General features: G+C 44.2%; 1 protein-coding gene across 5 annotated transcripts in view; it reads right to left on the bottom strand.

Moving 5' to 3' along the window:
• The window catches only part of NTAQ1 (N-terminal glutamine amidase 1), a 189,694-nt gene that overhangs the window by 159,950 nt on the left and 14,481 nt on the right, over nt 1-15,263 (bottom strand). The window contains exon 6 of one of the 5 annotated variants that reach the window (XM_033419852.2): nt 1,317-1,505. The exons of 3 other annotated variants lie outside the window; for them this stretch is intronic. In XM_033419852.2, coding sequence (XP_033275743.1) covers nt 1,471-1,505 — 35 coding nt within the window. In that variant the 3' untranslated portion in view covers nt 1,317-1,470. Of the gene's footprint in view, nt 1-1,316; nt 1,506-6,462; nt 10,086-15,263 lie in introns of those variants that run through there. One more of the 5 variants, XM_033419853.2, reaches the window with a different exon arrangement.

Here is a 15,263-nt window from a genome sequence, read left to right as displayed (position 1 = left end):
CCCTGCATGATAGAGCATCTTAAGCATGCTCTTATCTCCTTGTTTCCTCTTCAACCTTCAACTGGTGTGAGCCCAACCAAATCCTCAAAACAAAATCTCCCAGACCCATCCTTCCTCCCATTTCCATGACGGTCTCCATAGTCCTGACCCCCATCTGTTTGCATGCGGAGGCCTCTTCCCTCTGGTCTCCCCTCTGCCAGCCCCCACCTGACAATCACAGCTCAAGGACACCCTACAAGATGCTAGTTTCCCTACATCTCTCCCCTGTTTAAGAGCTTGCCCCCCTGGCCCCTTTTTTTCCTACAAGATTAAGCCCTGAATCTCATCTTGAGGTTTGAGGCTCTCATGCAGTAAAGACACCCCACATTCCAAAGACAGGCCACCCCATTACTTCCCTAGGCTCTCACTTTTATAATCCACCCAGCATCTCAGCCCCGAGACCAGCTTGAGAAGCAGTGCCCTAATTTCGCCTTTGGATTTATTCCAATGTGACTGGACTGTCATCTTAGGGGCTAGTAATTTTGGAGTCAAACCCAGGTTCAGATCACGTTCGTTTGAGTAGTAACTGTGCTCCTTTGGAAACATTGTCCACACGTGTTTCCTCATCTGGGAAACAGAGATAATAATAATCTCTACTTCATAAGGCTGTTGTAAGGATTAATCTTTTCTTTTTTTTAAAATAAATTTATTTATTTATTTAATTTTGGCTGCATTGGGTCTTCGTTGCTGCACGCGGGCTTTCTCTAGTTGCAGGGAGTGGGGGTTACTGTTGTGGCGCGCAGGCTTCTCATCGCGGTGGCTTCTCTTGTTGCGGAGCACGGGCTCTAGGTGCACAGGCTTCAGTAGTTGTGGCTCGCGGGCTCTAGAGCACAGGCTCAGTAGTTCTGGCGCACGGGCCTAGTTGCTCCGCGGCATGTGGGATCTTCCCAGACCAGGGCTCGAACCCATGTCCCCTGCATTGGCAGGCGGATTCTTAACCACTGCGCCACCAGAGAAGTCCAAGGATTAATCATTTTATACAAAATCAGTAGCTTTGACCAGTGCCTGCTACAAAATGAGTGCCCAATAAATGTTGGCTATCACTATGGGTTCCCGCAAGGGGTAATTTTAAGATTCTTAAGAGAAATCTAGAGACATCTACTAAGAAGGTTTTCTCTCTGCATGAGCTCATGCTTCCTGAGCCTTCCTGCACCCAAACTGCAGCTCAAAGCCATATAAGGCACCGAAACACCCTTCACCAGTGCACAAACAGCTCGTCAGCCAGCCATTTAAAGGTCTCACCTTTATTCACAGCAGTCAAATCAAAGGTTAGAACAGCTGGACAAAAGGCTAAGAGCAGTATAATAGAAAAACAATTTGGGGAATTCTTCCTCGTTCCTCAGTCTCTCGTCACGTGAACACTGCCAGCAATCTCTGTAAGTGTGCGCCACACATCCCGGTTTTTTGTGCTGCTGGTCAATGCAGCTTTCACTACAGACAACATCTGAGGCTGTACCTGTTAAAAGCTGTGTTTGTTTATTAAAAAAAAAAAGTCATGTGGGTAAATGTTTGAGTGAGAGAAGGTGTGGTTTATACATTTTTTATTTTTTTATTTTATTTTATTTTTTTTTGCTGTACGCGGGCCTCTCACTGTTGTGGCCTCTCCTGCTGCGGAGCACAGGCTCCGGACGCACAGGCCCAGCGGCCATGGCTCACGGGCCCAGCCGCTCCGCGGCACGTGGGATCCTCCCAGACCGGGGCACGAACCCGCGTCCCCGGCATCGGCAGGCGGACCCTCAACCACTGCGCCACCAGGGAAGCCCCATTTTTTATTTTTAATGAGTAATATATTCACGGGACTCACGACTCTTAAAAACACAAAGGGATATACGATGAAGTTTCCCTCCCTCCTCTGACACCAGCCACCCAGTTCTCCTGTCCAGAGGCCACTAACATTACCAGTTTATTTTGGATGTTGGATATTCTTTCAGATATTCTGCACAAATACGTATTTTTTCTCTTTTAATGCACTTTTTCACTTGCTTTTTAAATTTAATTTTACTAAATATCTAATACATGCAAAAGAATATAACATAAGCTTAAGATAAAGAATAAAAACACCACTACTCAGCGTAAGAAACATAACCTTCCTCATTTGTTTTCATAGCTTCATAATGCTTTCTTCCATAGCTATATCATAACTCATTTCATCAGTCCCCAGTGGGTGAGCCGGTAGGTGGTTTCCAATGTTTTGTTGTTACACTGAGTAACCTTGTTTATCCATCATCTTACATATGTGCAGTATATCTGTAAGATAAATTCCTAGAAGGGGAATTACTAAGCCAAAGGTATGCGCATAGGTCATTTTTTACAAATAAATTATCTGGATTGCCTTCCACAGAGTTTGAAACAAATTGATTTTTTTATTTTTGAAAATTTCCAAGCTGCCTAGAAGTTTAATAAGTGGCAACATCATTTAATTGACAGAGCTAAGAGGATGGGAAAGCGAAAGGGTCACTTTAAAGTGACATTGTTTTTTAAAGGATGCACTAAATATCTTTTCTGTTTCACCCTGAGGTAATCATACAAAACAAGCCCTGGCTTCTCCTTCAATACTCAGTAAAGAGTCCAAGTATATACTTTATTCTGGTTTAATTCCTGTAAGGATTGATATGTTCAGAACTGACCAAAATAATTATTTCCCGTAATGAGGTAATTATGTAATCAAGTTCAGCAACACTTCTTTGTAATTTTGTTTACTTAAAAATGCCTAATGTGGGGCTTCCCTGGTGGCGCAGTAGTTAAGAATCTGCCTGACGATGCAGGGGACATGGGTTTGAGCCCTGGTCTGGGAAGATCCCACATGCCGCGGAGCAACTCAGCCCGGGTGCCGGAACTACTGAGCCTGTGCTCTAAAGCCCGCCACCCACAACTACTGAAGCCCTCACACCTGGAGCCTGTGCTCCACAAGAGAAGCCATAGCAACGAGAAGCCTGCGCACCTCAATGAAGAGTAGCCCCCGCTCGATGCAACTAGAGAAGGCCCGCGGGCAGCAACGAAGATCCAAGACAGTCAAAAATAAATTTTTTTTTAAATTAAAAAAAAAAGGCCTAATGCCTAATGCATTCCAAGTTTTGAAATAAAAATCCCTGTTATATGTAAGTTCTCTTGACATTCAATAGCATCAGGAACAAGCAGGATGACTATTAACTAAAGTATTTATCTGGAAATACAACCACTGTCAGATTATAGGAAGCTATGAAATGGAATTTGGCATTGGCGATTCATGTAAATAAGTACAGTGAGTTAAAGTGACTTACTCAAAGCCAACATTACTTCTAATCACGAATCCACTTACAGCAAAAGAAGTAAGTCAATGAAGTGGCGCCCCCAGGATTCTTTGGTTTTACAATGCTCCCCATAACCCAGAAGTAGCTGATCTTCTGGATGGGAGAATAAATGACCTACTGAAGGCTGAGGCACAGTACCAGCTGGGAGACACCACCTGGTGATACTGAGGTCCTGTCCTAAAGAATGCAGTAAGCCATGACGGTGCTGCCAGAATTCATGGGTCCAGGCACCAAGGGAGAGTAGTGAAGCATCTCTGGCTGCTACACCCAATGACCCTGCTCTCCAAATGTTTGCTTCCCTGCTCTGTGACTTTGAATCAAATCCTTTTCGGCTTCAAGCAGCAAGAGTGACTTCTGTTACCTGCAGCTGAAGCCTGACTGGTATGCTTACTGAATCAGCATCCCTCAGGGAGGGTTCTGAGCATCTGCCTTTTTTTTTTTAACAACCTCTCCAACAAATCTTAAGCTAAAAAAGTTTGAAATCAATTGATAAACATTGTTTGCAGTAACTACAAAGTTGGTTAATTCAGGTAGATAGCTTTGAAAGACACTTTGCCCAGGCCACGGGGAAACTGGATGCCCCATTCCTGCCCCACGATAGAGAGCACCTCTCTAGCAACTGGAATTTGCTTACAGAATGTGGAGATGAACTGGGAACTGGGTAAAGATGATGGCAGCCTGGTCCTAACGTGGGATTATCTGGATTCAAACCTTGCCTCTGCCACTCACTAGCTATGTGGCTTTGGGTAAGTTACTTTAACTCACTGTGCTTTGGTTTCCCTATCTGCAACATGGGGAGAGTAACAGTTATCTACCTTACATTGTTGTTCTAAGGATTAAATGGGTTAATACACATACAGGACTTAGAAAGGCTATCTAGCACCTACTAGGCACACAGTTAAGTGTTAGCTATTCAAAACACGTTACCTTTCAGAGTTATGAAAAATTCCCTCTCTCTCTCTCAGACACACACACACAATCTCATCTGAGCCTCAAAATAACTCTTTCTTAAGTGAAGCAACGAAGGCCCAGAGAGGTTAAGTGACTTCCTCAAGGTCACACAGCAAGTGACTAACAAACCACAGCTACAATGGGGGCTAAGGACTCAAATCTGATTTTTCCTGTATTCTGAGTGCAGGCACTAGGTCTCCTCCACACCTGGCCCTGAGGAGGTCACACACAGCTCTGCACCCTGTGGGCCTTGGGTGGGAAGTGACTCATCCATTGCCCATGGTTCTAGAAACGGTGTGTGCCAGAACAGTGATGTTATTAACATTTTGCCCCTCAATTTCTTTTCAATGTTCTTCCCAGAAATGGCTCTAAAATACCAGATCCCCATGGAAACCACAGGAAAGATTGCCTACTGACTCTAAGTGAAATTCTGCTACGACTGCTCCCTTGATAACAAATGGATGTTATTAAAAGCCTGGCTCTAACAGATGCCTGCCGTAGTATATCGTGGTGAAAGCCATGCTCTCCTTGGACTGAGAGGGTGAAAGAAATAGTTACTTCTCTGATGCCAGGCTATGTGGTCAGCTTAGAAGGAAGGAAAAAGTAATGTGATCCCCAACTGTCACGACCAGACACACAGGACAAGGTGCTTTCAATATATGTTTGCAACAGGTGACCAGAGTGAGGAACCCACCAAGAATGTGACAGTGACAATGATTCAATCAACTCGTGATAATCTCTGCTATCTCTGGAAGTCATCTGTAATGTGCTTTCTAGACCAAAAGGTGAAAGAATAGTAAGGCTTGGAGTGGAGGCTTGCGAGACTGCTAAAGAAAAAGGACAGTACAACCTAAACGAGAATTATATACCTTTTCTAAACAGTACTGTTTGCAAAAGGACAGTATAATCTGAAAAAAGAACAAAATCCAGTCAAAGGGAAAAATGCAAAGAGCAAGAATTTAGCAGCACTTTACCAGCATTACCCAGAGATCCTGCAGGGGATGGGAGGAGACCTGACCTTCCAGACCCCTGCAGTAACAGGAATTGTTCCTTCATTAAATACTTGAGGCACGTTTGTTGCGTGCCTACACTGTGGCAGACACTGTACTAGGCAAGGCAGAGAGAGCTCACAGGCTAGTGAAAAGAAATAGAAAACAGACTTTACACAAATAAATACACAAAATCATTTGAGATAGTGATAATTGCTATGAAGGAAAAAAGTGGTGAAGTAGCCTGACGCTGACTGGGGCAGGCAGCTTCCGACACATGACCAGGGAAGGATTAGTTGACCTGTCAGGGAGCTAACAGCCAAGAGAAAATACGGAGCGAAAGGGTCAAATCAGAGCAAATGGAATGTGAGGTCCCTAAGGAAGGAATGAGTTCATCCTGCTCGGAGACAGAAACGTCACAGGGGAGGCAGGACGGGGAATGGCTGGGAGTGGTGGAGCTGGAATCACAGAGGCAGCCAATCAGACCCCGCAGGGCCTTGTGGGCCAGAGTAAGAACAGTGGATTTTACCTTAAGTACATGTTGAAGCCAGTGTGAAGTGGTGATGCTGGTGGTTTTAAAGAAGGGAAGTGAGATGATCTGGTTTATATTTTTAAAAGATCACTCTAGCTGCTTTGTGCAAAAAACACTGAAAGGTGGGAAGGGGACAAGGAAAAAAGCAGGGAACCTATTAGTGGTGGTGGCAAGGCTTCTCCACGACCCGGATGAAACACAGCCGGCCCGCTCTCCACCGGTTCCACATCTGTGCACTTTTTTTTTTTCCTTATTTTTATTTATTTTTTTAATTGGGGTATAGTTGTTTTACAATGTTGTGTTAGTTTCCACCATACAGCGAAGTGGAGTTCCCTGTGCTATACAGCAGATTCTCATTAGTCATCTATTTTATTCATACTAGTGTATATATGTCAATCCCAATCTCCCAATTCATCCCGCTACCTTTTCCGCCCTCGGTGTCCATGCATTTGTTCTCTACATCTGTGTCTCTATTTCTGCCTTGCAAACAGGTTCACCTGTACCATTTTTCTAAATTCCACATATATGCGTTAATAGACGATATGTTTTTCTCTGACTTACTTCACTCTGTATGACAGCCTCTAGGTTCATCTGTGTCTCTACAAATGACCCATTTTTTATGGCTGAGTAATATTCCATTGTATATATGTACCACATCTTCTTATCCATTTGCCTGTCAATGGGCATTTAGGTTGCTTCCATGACATGGCTATCGTAAATAGTGCTGCAATGAACACTGGGGTGCATTTTTTTTTTTTTTTTTTTGGTACACGGGCCTCTCACTGTTGTGGCCTCTCCCGTTGTGGAGCACAGGCTCCAGATGCGCTGGCTCAGCGGCCATGGCTCACGGGCCCAGCCGCTCCGCGGCACGCGGCATCTTCCCAGACCGGGGCACGAACCCGTGTCCCCTGCATCGGCAGGCAGACTCTCAACCACTGCGCCACCAGGGAAGCCCACATGTGTCTTTTTAAGTTATGGTTTTCTCTGGATATATGCCCAGTAGTGGGATTGCTGGGTCATATGGTAATTCTATTTTTAGTTTTTAAAGGAACCTCCATACTGTTCTCCCTAGTAGCTGTATCAATTTACATTCCCACCAACAGTGCAAGAGGGTTCCCTTTTCTCCACACTCTCTCCAGCATTTGCTGTTTGTAGATTTTTTGATGATGGCCATTCTGACCAGTGTGAGGTGATATCTCATTGTAGTTTTGATTTGCATTTCTCTAATGATTAGTGATGTTGAGCATCCTTTCATGCATTTGTTGGCCACCTGTATATCTTCTTTGGAGAAATGTCTATTTAGGTCTTCTGCCCATTTTTGGATTAGGTTGTTTTTTTGATATTGAGCTGCATGAGCTGCTTGTAAATTTTGGAGATTAATCCTTTGTCCGTTGATTCGTTCACAAATATTTTCTCCCATTCTGAGGGTTGTCTTTTCATCTTATGGTTTCCTTTGCTATGGAAAAGCTTTTAAGTTTCATTAGGTCCCATTTGCTTATTTTTATTTCCATTACTCTAGAAGATGGGTCAAAAAAGATCTCGCTGTAATTTATGTCAGAGAGGGTTCTTCCTGTTTTCCTCTAGGAGTTTGATAGTGTCTGGCCTTACATTTAGGTCTTTAATCCATTTTGAGTTTATTTTTGTGTATGGTGTTAGGGAGTGTTCTAATTTCATTCTTTTACGTGTAGCTGTCCAGTTTTCCCAGCACCACTTATTGAAGAGACTGTCTTTTCTCCATTGTATATCCTTGCTTCCTTTGTCATAGATTAGTTGACCACAGGTGCGTGGGTTTATCTCTGGGCTTTCTATCTTGTTCCATTGATCTATATTTCTGTTTTTGTGCCAGTACCATACTGTCTTGATTACGGTAGCTCTGTAGTACAGTCTGAAGTAATGGAGCCTGATCCCTCCAGCTCCATTTTATTCCCTCAAGATTGCTTGGCTATTCAGGGTCTTCTATGTCTCCATACAAATTTTAAGATTTTTTTTGGTTTTAGTTCTGTGAAGAATGCCATTGGTAATTTGATAGGAATTGCATTGATGAAATACAGCCGGCCCGCTATCCACAGGTTCAGCATTTGTGGATTTCAATCTGCAGCTTTCCACCCACGGTTGGTTGAGTCCACTGATGTGGAACCCATGGAGGGCCGACTGTATTGTGCCATTTTACATGAGGGAGCAACCATGGAGCGTGGTATCCGTGGGGGATCCTGGAAACAATCCCCCACAGGTACCAAGAGATGACTATACCTCTGGGGGTATCCAGCTTTCTTTCCTCCATGTTAATGCTGAGGAAGGCTGCATGAACCAAGGGATGGATCTAGTCAAGAACAGAGCAGTGTTTGCCCTGCATGAGAACAGGCCTAGAGGACAGGTCTCTGATGTCCCTAGAAGTCTCTCTGGAGGGCTAGAAATGGTAAATTTGTTCATTATAAAGGCAGAACTGGGTGACGGCCAGGTTCAGAGCTGTCCCCCTTGACCCATGTCCCCCTCCAGTACTGCCCCACTTCTCTGTTCCTTTTACCATACCACTCTGCCTCCTTCTTCCCTTTCCCTCCTGAACCATTCCAAGTAGGCTTTCATCCCCATCACTCCTCTGAACTTGCTCTGAAGACATTGCCGAAGCCAACGGTCATCTCAGTCCTCAGCTTACTCAACTGATCATCAACATCTGATGTGTCAGAGCCCTCTGTCCCTGCTGAATCACTTTCTTCTCTGAGCTTTCCTTGTCTTCTCTTCCCTCCCTGACCAACCCCTCCCTCTGTCCTCCTTCTGGTGTCCTTCATCTCCTGACCTCTAAATGTAAAAGCTCCCAGGGCTATGTCCCCCTACTTCTTCTCTGTCTACACTCATTCTCTCAGTGATCTTCTGAGTCCTGTGCCTTTAAATACCGTCTATTAACTGAGGTCTCCCCATTTCATACTCCCAGCCTGAACATCTGCCCTGAATCCCAGTCTCCTTTATCCAACTCCTATCTGACATCTCCTCTTAGACATCGAACTGGCATCTCAAATTTAAGATTGTCCAAAATAAAACTCCTGACCTTCCTCCCCAGAAGCGGTCCACCCACCATCTTCTCCAATTCGGTAAACAGCAACCATTCTTCCACACACAGTATGTGTCCATTGTCTGTCTTCTCCACCAGAATGTGAGCTCTATGAGTGCAGGGGCTTGTTTTCTTCACTGCTCAATCACCAGGGCAGGAACAGTGCTTGGCACCTAGTAGGAGCTATTTGTTTGAAAGGATAAAACACTTCCTCAAGAAGCCTCCCAACCCCCTTTAACCAGCTAATTTCCCCCATTACATGTTCTCATAGAACTGGTACCATTCCTTGACAGCACTTTCACAGTTGCAATTGTACAGCCATCTGTGTGTGATTCTTTGATTGATGTCAGTCTCCATCATCAGCCTATAAGCTACAAGAGAGCAAAAGCTATTCTGGTTTCAGTTACCAGCATCTAACCTGGAGCCTAAGGTTATAGAGTAGGCCCTCAATAGATAAAAATAATAATAAATATTGTTAAATGAATAAATAGGTAATACAAGCTATGTGTCCTCTCTCCAGGAAAATATACTCATATACACACTCAATGTGTGTTAGGACTCCAGGTTAGGAACCCTTTGTCTTAGTCCATTTGGGCTGCTATAACAAAATACCACAGACTGGGTAGCTTATAAGCAACAGAAATTTATTGCTCACAGTTCTGGAGGCTGCAAGTCCAATCAGGGTGCCAGCATGGTTGGGTAAAATCACAGGTCGCAGACTTCTCGTTGTGTCCTCACAGAGCAGAAGGAGCTTCGGGGGATCTCTTTTCTAGCACCACTAACCCCATTCATGAGGGCCCCACCCTCCTAATCTAATCTAATCTAATCACTCACTCACACACACACACACACACACACACACACCCCACCTCCTAATACCACCACCTCTGGGGGTTAGGATTACACCATATGAATTCGGGGAGTGGGGTAGGGGGGATACAAATATTCAAGCCATAGCACCCTTGCTATATTACAAGGGGCTAAATTTACTCTGCAGTTCACCATGGTGAAATACAGGGGTATGGTGTATCGTTCCTTCCCTCTGTTTCTTCAGTCATGGCCCACAGGGAAGTAGATACCCTGACAAAATGTTCTCATTAGTTGGGACACTTCTGAATCCTCTTCTTAGAAACGGCACAAATAATGTCCAAACAGGATTGGGAGGGAGCACAGTGGGACAAAGGGCAAAAGAATAGGCTGAGAGAGAAGCCCTCCCACAGCGCATTTCTGTCATTTCTCTGCCAAGAGAAAAAACGGTGGTAATAGTTGTCTCACAACCAAATTCAACCTAATCGACTGACTGCAGCTGTTTTATGTGCACAACTACACATCATTTCATCGATTTTATAACTAGCAGCGCTAATGGAAACACACTGAGAGAACCTCATAAATATATATTCGTTCATGTAGCAAATGTTTATTGAGCATCTACTGTGTGCCACATGCTGAAAGATAATGCAGTATGGGGGACTACTTAGCACCTTTTGCCCACACTGAGTATCAGAAGCTGGTCTATAATATTTACAGCACTCAGCCTGAACACCTCACTGCAGTTATAACTAGACAGCTTCTTTCACTCAGTGTCCTATGAAGGTGGCAAAAGGACTTGCTCAGAGAAACTGTCACTAGCCTCCAGAATGAGTACTATAGACTCAACTATATATTACTGATATACACCTACAACTAACTACTACACAGAAGAGGCAATAGTGCCAACATAAGTCTCCAGCTCTTGCTCACTGAAGAGCTGATGGTAACCCCTAACTAGGGGAACTAAGTGAATAATTCTGGTTCAGGCTGGATTTGTCTTCCTGGTCCTAGGGATGCTCACGTGTTCCCAAATTTTCTGGTTCTGTACTGGAATAATCACTTCTTCCTTCAAGATCCTTTTAAATAATTACAGAAAAGTCCTTCATTTTGGCTTATACATTTGTTCAAAGTGCAATCTTTAAGTACCAAGTCTTTACCAAAAGATTTCTATACAACAGGCTCCTCAAAGGCTGGCCCTCTGCTTTACATGCTAATGAAAGTGAGGTAATAAAAGACATACTAATAAAGGACAGAGGTTCTGTCCCTTGAACCAGAGCACTCTGCATGTCTCCTCTTAGGACAGTTCTGCCTCATTCATCAGGGCCTAACTTTGCAAATAGCAGGCATGTAATACATGCTGGGTGGGTGGATAGAGGGAGGGAGGGAGGGAGGGAACCTGCCTGTAACTTCTAACTCTGTTCTCCAAATATATTCAAGGCAAATGACTATGACTTCCCCTTCCCCGAATGGTAAGTACCTGGTATGTCCCAGGCTTCCAACCACCAGTGAGTACAAACTTTTCACTTTTACAGTAATCCCAACTCTTCATGATTTAAGCACATATTCACCAAAATTAAGTCCAGCTTTTTAATAAGCATTCTTCACCAAGAACTTCTATGAATTGTCAGGGGTGCTTGCTATTATAAACTGAATGTACGCAAGCCCCCCACTAGCTTGTGAATCCTATATAAGGTCATTTTCTACTTCGAAGTCCTGATGAGATGGAGACACGCTGAGTCTCCTCGCCTTCACAAGCCCCCGTGCTCCCCGCTGGCATCAGCATCCTGCTCAGGAAGGCCCTCCTCCCCTCTGCCGGGTTCACCCTGGCTGTGCCCAACCCCACACGACTCCCGGAATTCATCACACACCTAGAGTCGACCACTGACCGACCAGCCTTGACCACTGATCAAGGCAGGCTTCACTGAAGATGAAGAAACTACCACTGACTTGTATTTGGAGAATGTGCAGACTTTCGCTTTATCTACTGAGGTGAAATTACACACCCTGAGCTCTGAGGAAGAAGTCACTGAGGCCACCGCTGATTATCACTCTCTTCCCACAGAGAACTTTTGGAGTAAAGATTGGAGTAAAGAACTTCGGAGTAAAGAAGACGTCATTGCTGGTTTTTCTAAAGAGCCTATGACTGAAGCCCCAGATGAGCCCAGCATCTTCATGGGAAGCAACAAGTCCAGCTCAGTGTTTTGTTTTTTTCAGAAAATGAAGCAGATTCTCCACTAGCTGTGACCATCACTCTACTAACAACTTTCTAAGAAGATTCTGAGCTTCTGAACAAGGTTACCATTCCATTATAGGAGTTTGAATAACTGTACAAGAATAGTGAGACATATGAGGATAAACAGAGTGGCAGGAATTGTACACAGACAGAAGAGGTGCCTCTCTTAACCATGCCCCCATTTAACATAGGCTCAATAAGTGTTTATTTGAATTGAACAGCAACCAAAAAACAGTCCTGATGAAATGGGGATTCACAGAAAATCAGAGCCACAGCCTTCAGGCTTTATCATGCTTCTGCTCCATTGCTCTGAGCCAACCACTCAACCACCAGAATTCCAACCTCTCAGGCCACTGGCCTCCACTGTTCTCCTTTGATGCCCAAGACCAGCTACTTGCAAGGTTCCCACAGAGCCGTGTTGGGCCCCTAGTGACACAGTTCTTTCCCTTCATTCCCAGAGGACAGGGCTTTCAAGAGGGTGAGAGAGCAAGTAAAGGGGTGCACCGCACGAAGGGTGAGCAATGAGGAAGCACACCTCACACTGTACCTTCCACCAGTGGTCCCTCTAACCACCAGGCCTCGTTGCCAGGTCTGGTCCACTCAGCCAGGTGTCTTCCTCACTTAAGAGTGATTTTCCCTCAGGAATCTGTTTTCCTCTCCTCTAGCTAGGATAACTCTGAGGACCCCTAGTCCATCAGACAGGCCCACACATGTCTGAACTGTAAATGAGGACAGGATTCATTTGGCTTCTTTCCCACAAGGCTCTCGAACCTCATGCAAAATAAGAGGTATGGATGGATATCTGCATTCGGTGTTCCTGAACATTCTGCAAAGGGCAATAATCCCACAAACACTCCAGGACACTTAAGGGGCAGCTTGCACGAAAACACCGCGGATCAACTCCACATGGAACATCACAAAGTCTCATTTCCAACCCAGTGGAAATACCCTGTGACAAGTCCTGAATGGGCACTGTATTAACTGGGGAGGGCTAAAGACTCACCAATGGCTCTGTGACTTAAAAAAATACACAAGTGTGTCTCTTATGGAACAGTTCTACAATATGCTTTTCAGGCAGGCCTGCAGCTCGGCTCCATAGGGTCATTCAGGAACCCAGGTTGATGGTGGCTCTGCCATCTTCAGTGGGTGGCTTCCAAAGGTCATTCTAGTCACCATCATACCACCCAGCAGGAAAGGGGGGAGAGGTGTGAAGGAGTGGGTGGGCAACGTCCCACAAGTCAGCCCTGTAAGTGACACACACCCCTCCCCTTACATTCCTACGGTGAGAACCTGGTCACATGGCGATACCTAGCTGCAAAGGACACTGGGAAATGTAGTCCCTGGCAGAGCAGCCACAAGGCCAGCTGCACCTCTGTGACTCTGAAACAGCAAACTGTAGCCCAGGGGTCAAATCCTCAAGCCCCCACATCAAAGTTTTCCTGGAGCCCAGCTGCATCCATTCATTTACATATCGTCCATGGCTGCTTACCAGCTACAAAGTCCAAGTTGAGCAGCTACAGCAGAGACCTTATAGCCTGCAAAGCCTAAAATATTTACTGTTTGGCCCTTTATAGAAAACATTTGTATCCCTTTTTCTAGAAAAAAAGGAGAATGGATTCGGTGAGACAATTAGCAGTCTACACCTCCAAAATTTATCTCAGAAATTGCTATAAAGACACATGGCCAAAAATACTCCTGGAACCTTTTTTTTGGGGGAGGGGTCATACCAAAAGACTACAACAACTTCAGGACTGCTCAATTATGGACCATGCACACCACAAACTACAGTGTATCCCCCCTTAAAAGGAGAGAGGAAATTCAACATGTACTGATTGGAAAATATCCAAATATATTAACTTTAAAAAGTAAAATGCAGAACAATACTTTTAGAGTGTTACCATTTGTGGGAAGAAAAAACTCCCAGAATTTAATACATACATAATGCTATATGCTTCCATGGGCATAAAAAAATTCCTGTAAGGATAGAAAAGAAACTGAAAACAGGTTGTTTCTGGGTAGGGAAATCAGAAAACTGAAGGTAAGAACGGGAGGAAAGAGTACTTTTCACTATATACCTTTTTATATCTTTTGCGTTTGTACAATATGCATGTGCCATCTATTTTTAAATAATTAAAAATTAAACTGAGAAAAACCACACACAAAAAAGCGTTTGTCTTTACTTCCACTGCTAACAAACCCTTCCTCTGAAAGACACAATCACTTGTAAAAGCCACGGTAATACCCACAATCAGGTACGGTCAGTTCTATTGACCTGGGAGCCATTTTATATTGTGTATTTGCTTTCCCATCAGATTCTCAGAGATACCTTATTTCTCTTATTTTCATAGTCAACTACAAATTCTATTTTAGTCCCCTGCTTTTCTTGAAAGTTCCTCTTTCCAAACAGCATTTATCAGTATTTATTCAGTTCTCTCACACATACTGAGTATAAAGAGAGGCAAACCTGACCTCAGAGAAAAATTAAGCACAGAGAGACAAAAGAAACAGTTCCTGATAAAATCAACAATTCTGAAGAAAAATCTTGCAAGGGAGCTTACATTTCAGTTAAAAATGACAGCGATCCAACTCACACAAACTGAAGAGAAAAAGGAACCCACTGGTTTGTATAACTGGCAAGTTCGAAATTGGGGCTGGTTTGAAGCAAAGAAAGATCCAGGCTCTCCGAAATGTCCTTGGGGCTCCCGCTCTGCTCGGGTGCATTATGCAGGCAGGCCTTTCTTCTGTGGCAGTCAAGATACCCACCAGCAGCCCCAAACTCCCAGTGGCCCTAGCCCAGCAGTCCTGATGGACAGAGAATTATCCTCTCTTAATGTCAATACAGCAATTCCAGAGAACACTGTGACAGGCTATTCCTAGACTTGTCCAGGGGTGGGGTCTAAGCCTGGCCCGGTTTAGGCTACATGCCTCTATTTATGGGCCACTAGGACTATATACAATATATGACCTACACAAAGAAGAGTTCCCCAAAGGGTACTGTAGGAGTGGTAGGTAGAAATAACAGATGTCCTCTATTGCTTCTAACAAGTCATGACAACAGCCACTGGATATGTTAACATAACTATAAACCTTGCTCATCACACTGGTTAGAAGCAGGGGGTTTTCAATTTCAAGGCAAGGTGGCTGGAAAGTTCAAACTTACACACACAAGATTGTCTGACTGGTCTGCACTAGACATAATTTTGAATACCAGATTGGGAACTGCTCATAAATTGGCAGGGGAAAAAAAACAAAAACAAAGCTCCAAAAAATGCAATTTGTAAATCAGATCACAATCCTTTGGGGTCTCTGAATTCCTTTTGCTCAGGGCAAAGTATTTCTGTGGTACAACCTGCCAAAATCTATCTTCTTTAGT

The sequence above is a fragment of the Orcinus orca genome, chromosome 17, assembly GCF_937001465.1.
Source record: "Orcinus orca chromosome 17, mOrcOrc1.1, whole genome shotgun sequence".
Taxonomy (NCBI): Eukaryota; Metazoa; Chordata; class Mammalia; order Artiodactyla; family Delphinidae; genus Orcinus; species Orcinus orca.
The sequence above is the reverse complement of the archived record's forward strand: the minus strand, read 5'-3'. Positions and strand labels throughout refer to the sequence as shown.